The following is a 14,300-nucleotide window of genomic DNA, read 5'->3' as shown; positions in this document are numbered from 1 at the left end:
CACAGAGTTATCGGGCGGAAACCAGTGACTTGACGTAGTTTCGCAACGTCATCGCTTTTGGGAATTAACACAGTGTATGTACGTGAAAAAGACGGCGGCAGTACTTTCCTTTCGTATGCTTTACAAATGACTTCTAAAAAAAGCGGAGCGATTACGCTTTTGTATTTCTTATAAAATTCGGCGCATAGCCCGTCCGGTCCTGGCGTTTTCGAGCTCGGCAAATCGTCTATTGCTCGCTCAACCTCTTGAAGAGTGATCGGCTCTGTGAGGTTTTCCTTCTCCTCTTCCGTTAGTTGCGGCAGGGACTCTAGAAGTTTTCCACACATAGGGTCCTGCCTTCCTTTAACTTAGGTTTCAAAAACTTGCCTATAGTGTGCGACAAAAGCCTGCTAAATACTACTAGGGCTCGTGTTAATCACTCCGTTGTACTCGATTTCGCCAATTTCGTTGCGAAGCGCGAACCTTTTCTCATCCGCCAAAGACCGTTTAGTAGGCTGTTCTCCCATAAAGTACTTTTCTGATCGAGCCCGAACAATGGCTCCGCGGTAACGCTCTTGATGAAAATGCGCCAGGCGTTGCTTAACCGTTTCCAAATCTTTAAGAGCTGTGCCGGGTCGCTCACACTCAGCTCTTGACAGAGCTTGCAAATCTTCGATTAAACCACGTTCGTCGCAACGCGCCTCGTACGCTAAAATCGACGACCTTTCGATAGCGAGCATCTTCACTTCCTGTTTGATGAGCTCCCATGTCTCGAATATATCGTCCCTTGCGGTTTTAAAAAACGTTTTGAAGACGTTATCTACCGCTGCAAGAAAACTTTCATCATCAAGCAGTTTTGTGTTAAGCTTCCACAGCTTCCAGTTAAACTTGGCCTTCGGCGGCGCTTTTTCGCCGATCGTTGTCGAAATCATGCAATGATCCGACAAAAACACTGGTGTGACGCGATACTTTCTTAACATTGCTGCCGCGGAGGCCGATACGTATACTCTATCGAGGCGCGCATGAGACGACGCTTGGAAATGGGTGAAACGAATCTCGCTCGTTTCATTCGTCACCGTTCCGGCGTCAACCAAGTCAAAGTCTTCAACCAGTTCGCTTAAAACTTGCGCACTCTTGTCACTGCTCCGCCTCAGGGGCGTTCTGTCTGCTGCCCTTACAACGCAGTTAAAATCGCCCAACAACACAATCGTTTTATCGCAATCTAGAAAACGGCGTAAGCCAATAAAAAAGGAAACACGGTCTTTAACCGTACTAGGCGCATACACACAAACAATTCGCCACTGAAAAGACGCCAAGGAAAAATCACACATGATGAACCGCCCTTCCGTGTCGGTGGTTACAGCTAACTCCGACAAGGGCAGGGACTTTTTAAGAAAAAGAAAACATCCGGCAGAAAAACCAACCGCGTGGGTGACACAAACTTCGTACGACTGCAGAAAAGGCCTAAGCGCACTAGCAACCTGTTCCTCCTCAGCCATTTTAGTCTCTTGCACCGCTAAGAAATCGGGTTTCTCTTTAAGCAGCAAACGCTGCAATTGGTATTGTTTTTTCCTGGCGCTCAAACCTCGAACATTTAGCGATGCGACCGTGATTGCTGGTTGGAACGTACAAATCATGTGTTTTGCTGTAGCACTTGCCTTGGCATTCGGACGTCAGTCTTTGTAACCAGGCGTCAGCCGCCTTACTTGCTGTTGAGTCGCCTCCGGTCATCTGGGGTTAAGGTGGGCGTGGGCTGGAAACGCCCCTTCTTTGTCCTCTCCATCCAAGGGTTGGGCCTGGGTGTCATGCCCGGCGTCGATGGAGGGTTCTCGTCGAAGCCACGCTTGATGGACTCGGTGGTTTCGTCCATAGTGTCGTGACCTTCGGAAGGCGCCTTCTCGAAAGTCGGGTGGGAGGCCTCGCGCGGGGCTACGGTCTTCTCCATTGGCGTCGCCGTGGGAGGGGGTGCCGCGCTGCCTGGTTCAGGAAAGCCACCAGCCACCTCCTTCTTCTTCTTGTCCTTTACAGGCGAGACTTCAGTCGAGCCGTCCGCTCCAACAGGATGGCTGCAGGGCTCACCAGACGGTGAAGCTTCGTCTTGTTGTCCCTGAGCGGAACGCTCAGCCTCGTCGACATCCATGGTTAGGGGCGAAAGGTCTTCCGCCGCCGCTCCACCAGTTACTCGGGCGTAGGTCTTTACGCACTCCTCTTTCTCGTGGCCGAAACGTGAGCACACCGAGCACTTAGGCACGCGGCAGTCGCGCCTGATGTGCCCGGCACGCTTACAGCGCAGGCAGACCGGCGCCCTCCCCGGGATTACGATAAGGACGTTCGCCCCCTGAAGCCGCAGCTGATGAGGCATTCCGTCGGGCGTGACGCCGCTCTTCAGCGTCATGCGTGCCACCCGGGTAGTCGACTCGATGCCCTCGAATCCCTCGACGCGCCACTTCTCACGTGCGACTTCTATAACCTTGCCGTAGGGTTCCAAAAACTTGCTCACCGCGTCGTCCGTTACATGATACGGGACCCAATGGAGGCGTAGACGGACTTCCGTGCTGCTGGGGTCGATGACGACACACCTCAGGTCCTTCACCTTCAACTCTTTGCAGTCGATGAGCCGCTTCTTGGCTTCCGGCGTTCGCAGCGTGGCTAACCAGACGTGGTTCATCTGGAAAGCACCGAGTGCCACAATCTCGGACAGGACGGCGCACCGCTTCAGTTCTTGCCGAAAATCTTCGATACGATAGGGGCGGCCTCTCAGATCGCAGTGCAAAAGTACTGAATTTAAAATCGTTGCACCCATTGGGATGGGAGGCAACACCACCTTGTAGCCCTCGGCAGACGATGACGCAGCAAAAGTACCGCGGCCAACTGGGGCCGTTGTCGCAGCTCCGTTGGAGCCAGCCATCCTGCGACCGTTCTCGGCGAGTGCCAGAAGCAGAATCTCCTAGACCACGCCGGAACGGAGTATCTGAAAGACATTTGCTTTTTATCCGCATCGGCACCAAATAGCTCAACAAATGGCCTCATAAAAGAGAGGTCTCACCGAGATTTGAACTCGGATTGCTGCATTCAGAGTCCAGAGTGCTAACCGTTACACCATGAGACCGCACCCCTTCCGACGCCGGGAATCGAACCCGGGCCTCCTGGGTGAGAGCCAGGTATCCTAGCCACTAGACCACGCCGGAACGGAGTATCTGAAAGACATTTGCTTTTTATCCGCATCGGCACCAAATAGCTCAACAAATGGCCTCATAAAAGAGAGGTCTCACCGAAATTTGAACTCGGATTGCTGCATTCAGAGTCCAGAGTGCTAACCGTTACACCATGAGACCGCACCCCTTCCGACGCCGGGAATCGAACCCGGGCCTCCTGGGTGAGAGCCAGGTTCCTAGCCACTAGACCACGCCGGAACGGAGTATCTGAAAGACATTTGCTTTTTATCCGCATCGGCACCAAATAGCTCAACAAATGGCCTCATAAAAGAGAGGTCTCACCGAGATTTGAACTCGGATTGCTGCATTCAGAGTCCAGAGTGCTAACCGTTACACCATGAGACCGCACCCCTTCCGACGCCGGGAATCGAACCCGGGCCTCCTGGGTGAGAGCCAGGTATCCTAGCCACTAGACCACGCCGGAACGGAGTATCTGAAAGACATTTGCTTTTTATCCGCATCGGCACCAAATAGCTCAACAAATGGCCTCATAAAAGAGAGGTCTCACCGAGATTTGAACTCGGATTGCTGGATACAGAGTCCAGAGTGCTAACCGTTACACCATGAGACCGCACCGCTTCCGACGCCGGGAATCGAACCCGGGCCTCCTGGGTGAGAGCCAGGTATCCTAGCCACTAGACCACGCCTTTTTTTTTTTTTTTTTTTTCTTTATTGCAACTGGAACAGCACATGTCAGTTCAATTTAAAAAAGCGCTGCAAGTCTTCTGCAGGGCACGTTAAAAGGCTCTCATTTCTAAAAGAGATTTACAAAGACCTAGCCACCCGGGCTTAGGCTCGCGCGTAGAAAAAACACTCTCAACTTGCTTTACTAGTGAGAAAAAATAGAAGCGTACTTCTTTGACATTGGGGTCGGCATGCCTTACTGCCATGCGCGAGCGCCAAATACTACAAAGGCCCAAAAGAAAAAACATGTCAAAAGGCACACAGTCGTCATTCGTCACGTCCAAGAAACGAATACCTGATGGGGTGACTCGCAGCTCTTTCTTTAGCGTGCGCTGAAGCACATCCCAGAAAAAGACCGCATCCATGCAAAAAATGAAAACATGCTCAATAGTTTCAGGTTGCTTGCATAAAAGGCAATCGACCGTCCACGGGACATCAATACCCTTTTCCCTTAGCCACACCTTGACCGGCAACGTATTGGTGTGTAGCTTAAAAAAAAACGTTTTCACTGAATGTGGTACGCACATACGCTTCACTCGATTTAACACATCGTGGCCGCCATTACAGAAAAGTGTTCGATACATTGGTGTCGGGAACAAACTGACCACCAAATCGCGCGCGAGCGCTTTCTTGCTCACTAGAGACAAGTACTCCAAAGAAAAACGTGCAGACAAAAAGCGAACTGATTCAACAACCTCCTTTTGAAATCCCACGAGTCTTGTTGGCTCGACGCCGCAAGAGGAAACAAGAAAGGATGGCAAATGAGGAGACAGTTTTGTCTGGATGAAGGTGCGGATGAACGGTTGCTCCTGGTCTCGCAGAACAAAGAAACGCGATACTAGCTGTTTAACAAACAAATGGGACAGCCCAAGCCCCCCGTGGCGTACCCGGTGAAAAAGATTGTCCCTCCTCATGGGTTCCCAGTTAGACCCCCAGATGAACAAAGCAAAAACACGGTGAAACTTCTGAACGTTAACACGTGCACAATGTATGGCTTGCAAAACATACCACATCTTTGAAATCAGAAAAATATTGCAAACTGCCGCCCTCGCAAAGATGGACAGATCACGGTGCTTCCAACGAGAAGCACGGCTGTCCAGATCGGCGGCGACCCCCGACCAAAAAGTTTTGCTGCTGCGGTAGCAATTTAGAGGTACGCCCAGGTATGCGCAGGGCACGCGGTCCCAGCTAACGCCTTCGTACTCCGAAGGCGTTGTGGCCCATGCGCCGTGCCAAAACCCGCGGCACTTGTCCCAGTTTATGGCAGCGCCGGTCGCGTCACAGAAAGCCTTTGCCAAAGACACCGCGGCACTGACACTTTTCTTATCGCTGGAAAACACTGCGACGTCATCTGCGTAACTTATAACTTTTACCTCGGCATTTTCCAGCCGAAAACCCCGACAATCCTTACTGTTCAAGACGCTTAAACAAAAGAGCTCCAAATACAAATTAAATAAAAGCGGCGACATGGGACATCCCTGCCTCACGGACGTTCGCACGAAAATCGGCTCGGTCACCTCTTTGTTTATGACGAAGACCACGCCTTTTTTTCTTCTTTATTCAGCGTTTTAAAACAATAAAAACGACTACCCAGCACTTGTAGGCAGACGTACAATTAAAATTCTTTCATTTTCATCACATCATCAAATAAGTTTGCCCATTCCGGCAAACTCTCACTGTATTCATAGACACTCTTCACCTGGGTTACCAGTTCAATCAAAAATGCTCTTGCCCCTTTCGGTGGGTGCTCGGCATGTCTAACCGACATGCGAGATTTCCAGAGACTGAATATTGCTAGCAGCATAAAAAGATCATAGGGAACATTATCTTCACATTCAACAGCCAGAAAACGTATATTATAGGATGTTATGACAAATTCTTTCTTCAAAGTCCTCTTGAGAACATCCCATAGAAAAACAGCGTCCCAGCAGTACAAAAAGGAGTGCTCTACTGTCTCCGGGACTTTACATAGTGGGCAGTTAACGCCCCCAGGAACAGGCAAACCTCTTTCCCAAAGCCAGGTTTTTACCGGCAGCGTTTCAGAATGTAGGCGAAAGAAAAAAGATTTTGCGGATGGAGGTATTCTCATCTTCTTAACTCGACATAACACATCATTTCCAGGTCCGTTTTCATATAGTGAACGATAAACAGGTACAGGAAAAACACTTTCAAGTAGGTGTCGGTACAGGGTCCGCCTTTTAACGGTGGCCAAGTATTCCAAAGAGTACCGTACACTCAAAAAACGAAAGGCGGCAACTACTTCCTTAACAAACCCAACCATCTTTGCTGGGGAACCGATAACGGACGATACAAAAAATTCTGGCAAATGACTGGTAAGTTTCGTTTGAAACATGACTTGTAATAATGGGTGTCTCTGGTCTCTCATAAAAATAAAACGCGATACTAACTGCCTAAGAAACAAATGAGACAGCCCAAGACCGCCTTTGAGCGGACGAAGAAAAAGGTTATCTCGTCGCATCGGTTCTCCAGCACATTGCCAAATGGACAGCGCAAAAACTCTATGCATTTTTTGAATATTGCAGCGCGCACAGTATAGCACTTGCAAAACGTACCAAAGCTTCGCGGTTAAAAAAATATTACAAGCAGAAGCCCTGGTGAAAATAGACATGTTACGACCCCTCCATTTCCTCGTGCGTTCCTTCAAATCCTCTATCACACCTTCCCAGTAAGGCGAACTCTTTTCCATGTGATCCAGAGGAGCTCCCAGGTATCTACCCGGGGAACATGTCCAATGAATCCCTTCAAAAAAAACCGGCGCATCGCCCCCCTGCCCGTACCATATCCCGAGACATTTATTTTTGTTAATACTAGCACCTCTAGCATCACAGAAACTTTTACACAAATCTAAAACTTTTGAAATGCTAGTCTTGTCCTGACAGAAAAAAGCAACATCATCAGCATATGCCAGTACTTTCACTTCCACGTTCCCCATTGTGTACCCCTCAACGTGCTCGCTTCTGATAACACTTAGACAGAGCGGCTCAAGGTAGAGACAAAATAATAAAGAAGACATGGGACACCCCTGTCGCACAGAAGATAGGACATTAATCTTTTCTGACAAGGAATTGTTAATGACAAGACGCGTCGTACAACCTGAGTACGCCATCTTGACTCCTTCAAAAACAATGTTACCTACATTGGCTTTATTTAGAAACTCCCACAGCACCCGGTGGCATACTCTGTCAAACGCCTTTTCCAGGTCAATTTGAATCATCGCTACCTGGCTTCCCTCTGCTCGAGAGTTTTCGAGAATAGTCCTCGCGACATGAATGTTCGTTTGAATTGCCCTCCCTTTAATTCCACAGGTCTGATGGTCCCCAACTAACTGGCATATAACGTGCTGAAGTCGTCTCGCCAACACCTTCGCAAAGATCTTATAGTCTACGTTGCTCAACGCAATAGGACGGTAGCTCGATACCTTACGTCTCTGGGCTTCGTCTTTAGACTTGGGGATCAGTATCGTGTGCGATTGTAGGAACGAGGGCGGAAGCGCTTGACGTCGATAAGCCTCACGGATTACTTCGAAAAGGAAGACCGACAACTGGTCTCTGAAATGCTGATATAATTCAGCGCAGAGGCCGTCTGGACCTGGCGTTTTATGAGCAGCGAGGCTCTCAATGGCTCGGTCAATCTCCGACTTTGTGATGGGTTGTTCCATCCAGTCCTTTGTTTCTGTGGATAGCTCAGGTGCTATCTGGAGAAGACCTTTCAAGGCGGCTGTTTCTTTCGGCTCACCTTTGTCTCCAAAGAGGTTCGTGTAATGTGCAACAAATGCTCTTTGAATGCCGTCTTTGTCATTGCAGATGACGCCTTCATGGTCCAAAACGGTTATCTCTTTTGTCAGCGCAAAGCATCTTTCATCCGCCAGTGCTCGCTTTGTGGGCTGTTCGCCGAGCAAAAACTTCTCCGCCCTCGCCCGCACAACCGCACCACGATACCGATTATTTTGAAAACGTTGCAATTCACGCTTAACTACCTTTATCTCTTCAGCGTATCTACCAGGGCACTCGCTATCGTCTTTGAGAAGCGCGAGCAAGTACTGCTGCAAACCATTTTCTTCTTTCTTTGATACGTAGTTGGCGATGGACGACTTTTCTATAGCTAACAGTTTAACCTCCTCTTTAAATAATTCCCACTTCTCAGTGAAACTTAAGTATTTATTTTCGCCTAATTTATCTAAAATATTAATCACTCCATCAGTAAAGCTTTTATCCTTGAGGAGGTTGACATTAAATTTCCAGAGACCCCAGCTAAATTTTCGTGACGATTTACTTTTTTTCCCAACCGTTACGCCTACGAGACAGTGATCGCTGAAAAACACAGGTTTGACAGAGTATGCCACTGTAATAGGGCCTAATTCCGCGGACACATATATGCGATCTAATCGCGCATGCGATGACTGCTGAAAGTGGGTGAAACGAAGTTCCTCACGTTCGACGTGCATATCCGCAACGTCGGTCAACAAATACTCATCCAAAATATCTCTTAACAAGGTACTACTACTATCGCTAGGCGATTTCGCTGATGCCCTATCTCGGACATTACATACACAATTAAAATCTCCTAAAAAAATCATATATTTTTCGCAATTAATATATTCTGTTATCTGACGAAAAAAAAGCTCTCTCTCACAGTTTCTGTTTGGGGCGTAAATACACAATACACGCCACTGCAAACCCCCCAGCAAAAAGTCACAAAAAATCAGGCGACCCCCACTATCTGTAGTGACCTTAAGGTCAGTAAGCGCAATACGCTTCGAAAGAAACAAAAAACATCCCGCGGATGTACCGACAGCATGGCTGACACACACTTCGTACGCACTTAAAAATGGCCTTAATGCGAGTGCAATTTGATCGTCCTCGTGCATTTTTGTTTCTTGGACGGCAAGGATATCGATATTTTCCTCGTTTAAAAGCCTTTGCACCTGGTATTGTTTTTTTCTAGAGTTAAACCCTCGCACATTCAATGTGGCGCAACGAAAGGGTTGGTAACGTTCAGGTGTCATTTAAGAAAAAAAGGGTTTTTAAACGATCCTTCGCCAAAAGGAAAGGTTCACCCGTTTAAACCAGTTTTATATCTAAGCACATACGAAAGGGCCTGAGTGTCATTCACTCACAACGAGTCCTTGCGCTGGCGACCATCCGAGGGGATGCGGGGCTTGGGCGGTGCTCTTCGGTGCTTCTTGGGTCCCATGTGGTGCCAGGGCAGTTCGCCCCCGCCTTCGTCTTCGGGAGCGGTCTCGGCGAGAGCATCGTCCAGCTGCCGCTTGCCAGACAGGATGGCTTCGGCATCCATGGCTTCCGTTGTTCTGCTGTCGTCTTCCTGGGGCTGCTGGTCGTCCCCGGCGTTGGCCCCGGACGTTACCGGACTCTCCGTCGTCCGGGAGGAGGGCTGGGTGGTGCTAGCCGCATTTCTCCCAGACTCAGCGGTCGACGCTAGTGGTAGGCGTTGCACTCGGGTGGATGCCTCGACCTGAGTGGCCGGGCGGACGTCCGGGCTCGTGTCCTTGGGATCTGCAGTGGGGGGTGTGATTCCTCCAGCCGCGTCTTCCGCCTCCGCCTCGTCCATTTGCAAGTCGCTCGTATCGTCGTCCACCCGTTTTTGTGCTATGGTAGCGTAAGTGCGGACGCAGTCTGCACTCTCGTGGCCAAACCGGTGGCACTCCGTGCACCGGGGGACGTGGCAGTCTCTCCTGATGTGCCCCTTGCGTCGACAGCGGAGGCACAGAGGAGCTCGTCCGGGAACTAGCACGAGGACTTTGCACCCCTTGAGACGAATCTCATGAGGGATGTCATCCACCGTGACGCCGTCTCTCAGGGTTATTTGGACGACCCTCGTGTTGGTCTCGACGCCCTCGAAGCCTCTCTCGCGGAAGTGTTCGCGGCTGACGTCCGAGACCTTCCCGTAGCGCTCGAGTTCTCGACGTACCTGGCAACTGGACACGTCGTAAGGGACCCAGTGAAGCCGCAACTTGACCTCGGTGTTGGCGGGGTCAAGGACCAGGCACCGCCCACCTTTCACTCGCAGCTCCTTGGCGTCGAGTAGGCGCTGCTTCGCTGCCAACGTGTGCATGCGAAGCATCCACACGTGGTTCATCTGGTGGGCACCCGCCGACGCCAACTCAGGAAGCACCTTCAAACGCAGAAGTTCCTCTCGAAAATCTTGAATGCGATACGGCCGGTTGCGGACGTCGCAATGTAAAAAAGCAGAATTTTTAGCGATGTATCCGTTGGGCAGGGGTGGCAAAATAATCTTATAGTCAGCGGAGCCTTCAACATCAGATAAGCCACGGCCAGATACGGCCGCTGATACCGCTCCTTGGGAGCTCGTCATCCTGCGTCCGAACACTTCGGTGGTCGGCCACCCTCAGCCACTAGACCACGCCGGAACGGAGTATCTGAAAGACATTTGCTTTTTATCCGCATCGGCACCAAATAGCTCCACAAATGGCCTCATAAAAGAGAGGTCTCACCGAGATTTGAACTCGGATTGCTGGATTCAGAGTCCAGAGTGCTAACCGTTACACCATGAGACCGCACCCCTTCCGACGCCGGGAATCGAACCCGGGCCTCCTGGGTGAGAGCCAGGTATCCTAGCCACTAGACCACGCCGGAACGGAGTATCTGAAAGACATTTGCTTTTTATCCGCATCGGCACCAAATAGCTCAACAAATGGCCTCATAAAAGAGAGGTCTCACCGAGATTTGAACTCGGATTGCTGGATTCAGAGTCCAGAGTGTTAACCGTTACACCATGAGACCGCACCGCTTCCGACGCCGGGAATCGAGCCCGGGCCTCCTGGGTGAGAGCCGGGTATCCTAGCCACTAGACCACGCCGGAACGTGTCGCACGCCCCTTGACCGACCCTGATATCGCATCTCGCATAGATGGTATATATGGGCGCTCATATGGGAGCAGATCTTTTGCGCCGTTTTCTGTTTCCTGTCGCCCTCAGTCACGTGGGTTCCGTATTTGGTATGCGGGACGAAAAAATAATAAAACATTTCAGCCTGGAATACGCGAGAAAGTATAGGTGAGGCAAAACATGAATGTGTGACAATCACGCCTTTTTCATAAACACTTTCGACTGGCGTGGAGAGATGAAAACAATGTTTTTCCGCACACCAGAAGTGACGACGTTCGAGATGGCTGCGCCCCTGTGGAAAAGGTAAGAAACACTCGACCCCTGGGGCAACACTCCGTTTCGAGCCCAGTCACTCGGTTTGAGGTTAGACTGTCACCGGCGTCCCTGCTAACCCTAACTGAGTGGACTGTATTTCGGTAGGCGCACTTTCAAACACTGCTGGCGGATGAACTCTTGTCTTTTCCCGCTGCATTTTATGTTTCATGGTCTATGCATTTTCCCGAGGACATTGAAAAAGCGTTGTAACATAAAAAAAAAAAAAAAAAAAAACTAAGTTATTTTTCTTGAGTACGCGAGCGATAGAACGAATGCGACTGGAATGTTAGTTGTCGACTTTTTATTAAGGGAAGTTTTGACGGCGCCGCCCGATTAGCAGCGTGTCAAACGACGAAGTGCTTAGCTGTCGAAAATAATTTACAACAGAAGATAGCCGAAAGGCATGTATTTTTCACGCTCACAAATAGCGTGTTTACCGATGGACAGGACACGGATATACGATTAGCGAGTGTTAACATTCGCACAATATATTGTACGTACTACAGGATGCAGCGGTTTCTGAAAAGAATTTATTTGAGAAAGATCTAAAAAAAAACAAAGTCATAGTCGACGGCAGTCACATCTTGACGATCAGACGGAAGCCAAGATGACTTCGTTTTTAGGTACGTTTTAAGGAGAGCTTCCTTTTTTTTTTTTTTTTCACACCAGCACCGAAGGAACGGGCGCGACGAACCAGTTTCCCACCCCAACCCGAACAACTATTTTTGGAGATAACTGAGAAGGACTCTACGCAGATTCTCTCTGGGAGGGGGGAGAACAGTTGTCATTGAACGCAAAATTGCGTCGAGGGCCGTTCGACGTCCTTCCCCTTCTTTGTTTCCCGTGAATGTCGAGCAGAAACCCCTTGAATGGCAGGCACTTACCAGTCCTATTTCTCACAGTGGAAGATGACACAGAAATGGTAAGCTGCGTGCATCAGCAAAATTAAGTGCAAACTTTCAAGAGGGAGCAGAAAACGTCGAAGGCAAAAACCGGAAAACAGCTAGGTAGAGAATCACGCTGAGCGGGCTTCCACAGTACAAGAGAGTAACAGAAAATTTCTATAGCTGATTGGGTTCACGAGAGTCGCATGAGCGGCATCAGCATCAGCAACATGGCTGCGGCCTAGGAGCGTTTTTTGGACAGGTGTATTCGCAACTCCAACGCCCTATAGGTGGCGGGGCGGTCGTTCCAAGATGGCGGAAGGGACGGGGATAGATTCTCCAGGATATCCCGTGCGCCTGCTCGCTGACGCTGTTCAGTGCGCTAAAAATGATTTATTTGTCTACAAATGCGAAGCGGTTAGGGAGGGATCATTAACAGGTAACGGAGATGCTGATGCACGTTAGGAAAACGAGCATGCTGTTATTTAAAAGTTGCAGAAACCTCAAAGTGCGAAGCTTTGTGGTGAGCGAGCGCGTCTAAAGGCTCGTTCACACTCTTGCGACCGAGTACGACCGAGAGAGACCAGACCGGCTTTTAAGCCTTTTGCGACTTCTTAGGACCGGATGTGTTGCAGCGGAGCTGGTCCTAAGAGATCGCAAGAGGCTTAAAACCGGTCTGGTCTCTCTCCGTCTTAAGCGCCGTTCACACTCTTGCGACCGAGTACGACCGAGAGAGACCAGACCGGCTTTTAAGCCTTTTGCGACTTCTTAGGACCGGATGTGTTGCAGCGGAGCTGGTCCTAAGAGATCGCAAGAGGCTTAAAAACCGGTCTGGTCTCTCTCCGTCTTACTCGGTCGCAAAAGTGTGAACGGGCCTTTAGGCACCAGCCACGTTACTGTTTGTGGCAGAATATTTTTGAGGGTGATGAAGTTATGTTTGCGCTTTGCTGGCCATTAGTGCTCTAAAAAGAGAGCCGCGAACGGTGACCGTCAAGCTTCCGAAGAGCAGCAATACATAGTATTGGTGTCTTCGCGTCACTGCCTCTCAAATCGCTGCTCACCGTCTCGGTTTTAGTGTATTGCAACACGTAATCAAACTGCTCTATGGTTATTGATAAAAAGTTTATTACCGCAGGCTATCGTGCGGTGTAGAAATACAACCGCAAGCTCGCGCTGCGCCTTTGAAGCACAATTTTCAGTGCGCGCCAGAACCGTTGCCGTGCTCATCACTCTAAAAAAAATAAGTTGTAGTCCTTACACCCCTTGTCACATATACGACACTCCAAAACTTCAGTTCGCCGTGCAGCCCACAGACGTCAGACTGACGGCCCCAACTTTTACGAGAGGCTTGATGACGGCGCAATATGAGATATTAGGCAGCTCAAGTACCCATCAAACAAAACCGAAAAACAAAACAAAAACCACCGCGGTTTTGCAGAAGGGCCAAGAAAACCCCGATTACTTTCTTTTTTTTTACAGCCATTTACATTTACTTAAGCTATTTTAATAAGTTCCTCAACTCGGCTATCAAGCCGTTCGTGAAAGTTGGTAGCGCCAGTTGAACGTCAGTGCGCTGTACGTCCAACTGAAGTTTAGGGGTGTCGTACGCTATGCAAAAACTACCTATTAACATAATCGGCGTGTTTAGGGGTTTTATTTATTGCTTTATAAAAAAATATATTTTAATTTACCGTACATTTGTTGTACCGTGTTATTTGCAACATTGCGGCCCCTCTGGCCAAAACTGCGCGTTCTAAGCTCTCGTCACAAACGGCTGGCTAACACAGACGCGCTTAAAATGCTTTGAGCATTTCTTTATTTGCTTTGTAATTACCCGAAAGCAAGTATGGGTATTCTGTCTTTTTAAAGTGCTTGGAAATAAATGGTCACGTTCCTTGTAACGTCCTTAAAACGCGAACCCATTCCCGATTTGTATTGCTCGACATACCCGTTGCGCGACGAGTTTTCTCCTACTTACGGCAAAGAAGAGACTTTCCATTAGCGCGAGCGTTTTCCGTCACGTCGAGCACAGAATGAGCTGGCGGCTATGCAAAAGATTTGAAGTCCGCAGCGTATACGATACACGAAAAGTCCCTAATGAAATGAGACCCCCCGGTCCTTTGTGCAAGGCTGTTGCACAAAGAATTCCTTTTTTAACGCGCTCACTTTTTTCGTTAAAGCGGCTTCACGTATCAAGGCCGACAGTCCCTGCCACTGTTTCCGCGCCGCCGTCGCCGCTGCCGTCCCCGCTCCTCTGGTTCTCCGTTCGTCCGCGGGAGGGCGAGCGGCGCGCTGGAGTTGCGAATACAGCGGAAACGCTTCTCCTGGCAGGACGCC

General features: G+C 49.5%; 1 protein-coding gene and 10 non-coding genes across 11 annotated transcripts; all 11 read right to left on the bottom strand.

Moving 5' to 3' along the window:
* Window positions 1-1,681: 1,681 nt before the first annotated feature.
* On the bottom strand, window positions 1,682-2,647 carry LOC120840113. Its single transcript, XM_040210534.1, has one exon. The coding sequence runs from the start codon at window positions 2,645-2,647 to the stop codon at window positions 1,682-1,684; it is 966 nt and encodes a 321-aa protein (XP_040066468.1).
* A 369-nt stretch (window positions 2,648-3,016) lies between these two features.
* Trnaq-cug lies at window positions 3,017-3,088 on the bottom strand. Its single transcript has one exon. It is a non-coding gene; the product is annotated as a tRNA-Gln (tRNA).
* Window positions 3,089-3,095: 7 nt separating this feature from the next.
* Trnae-cuc lies at window positions 3,096-3,167 on the bottom strand. The gene has a single exon. It is a non-coding gene; the product is annotated as a tRNA-Glu (tRNA).
* A 154-nt stretch (window positions 3,168-3,321) lies between these two features.
* On the bottom strand, window positions 3,322-3,392 carry Trnae-cuc. The gene has a single exon. It is a non-coding gene; the product is annotated as a tRNA-Glu (tRNA).
* Window positions 3,393-3,467: 75 nt separating this feature from the next.
* Window positions 3,468-3,539, bottom strand: Trnaq-cug. The gene has a single exon. It is a non-coding gene; the product is annotated as a tRNA-Gln (tRNA).
* A 7-nt stretch (window positions 3,540-3,546) lies between these two features.
* On the bottom strand, window positions 3,547-3,618 carry Trnae-cuc. The gene has a single exon. It is a non-coding gene; the product is annotated as a tRNA-Glu (tRNA).
* A 75-nt stretch (window positions 3,619-3,693) lies between these two features.
* On the bottom strand, window positions 3,694-3,765 carry Trnaq-cug. Its single transcript has one exon. It is a non-coding gene; the product is annotated as a tRNA-Gln (tRNA).
* A 6,597-nt stretch (window positions 3,766-10,362) lies between these two features.
* Trnaq-cug lies at window positions 10,363-10,434 on the bottom strand. The gene has a single exon. It is a non-coding gene; the product is annotated as a tRNA-Gln (tRNA).
* A 7-nt stretch (window positions 10,435-10,441) lies between these two features.
* Window positions 10,442-10,513, bottom strand: Trnae-cuc. The gene has a single exon. It is a non-coding gene; the product is annotated as a tRNA-Glu (tRNA).
* Window positions 10,514-10,588: 75 nt separating this feature from the next.
* On the bottom strand, window positions 10,589-10,660 carry Trnaq-cug. The gene has a single exon. It is a non-coding gene; the product is annotated as a tRNA-Gln (tRNA).
* A 7-nt stretch (window positions 10,661-10,667) lies between these two features.
* On the bottom strand, window positions 10,668-10,739 carry Trnae-cuc. Its single transcript has one exon. It is a non-coding gene; the product is annotated as a tRNA-Glu (tRNA).
* Window positions 10,740-14,300: the final 3,561 nt, after the last annotated feature.

This window comes from Ixodes scapularis, unplaced genomic scaffold (assembly GCF_016920785.2).
Source record: "Ixodes scapularis isolate PalLabHiFi unplaced genomic scaffold, ASM1692078v2 PGA_scaffold0__279_contigs__length_252992795, whole genome shotgun sequence".
NCBI lineage: Eukaryota > Metazoa > Arthropoda > Arachnida > Ixodida > Ixodidae > Ixodes > Ixodes scapularis.
This window is presented reverse-complemented; position numbering and strand designations above follow the sequence as displayed.

Coding starts and splice junctions, on each gene's coding strand:
- LOC120840113 (XM_040210534.1), bottom strand. CDS start 2,647: ATGAACCACGTCTGGTTAGCCACGCTGCGAACGCCGGAAGCCAAGAAG.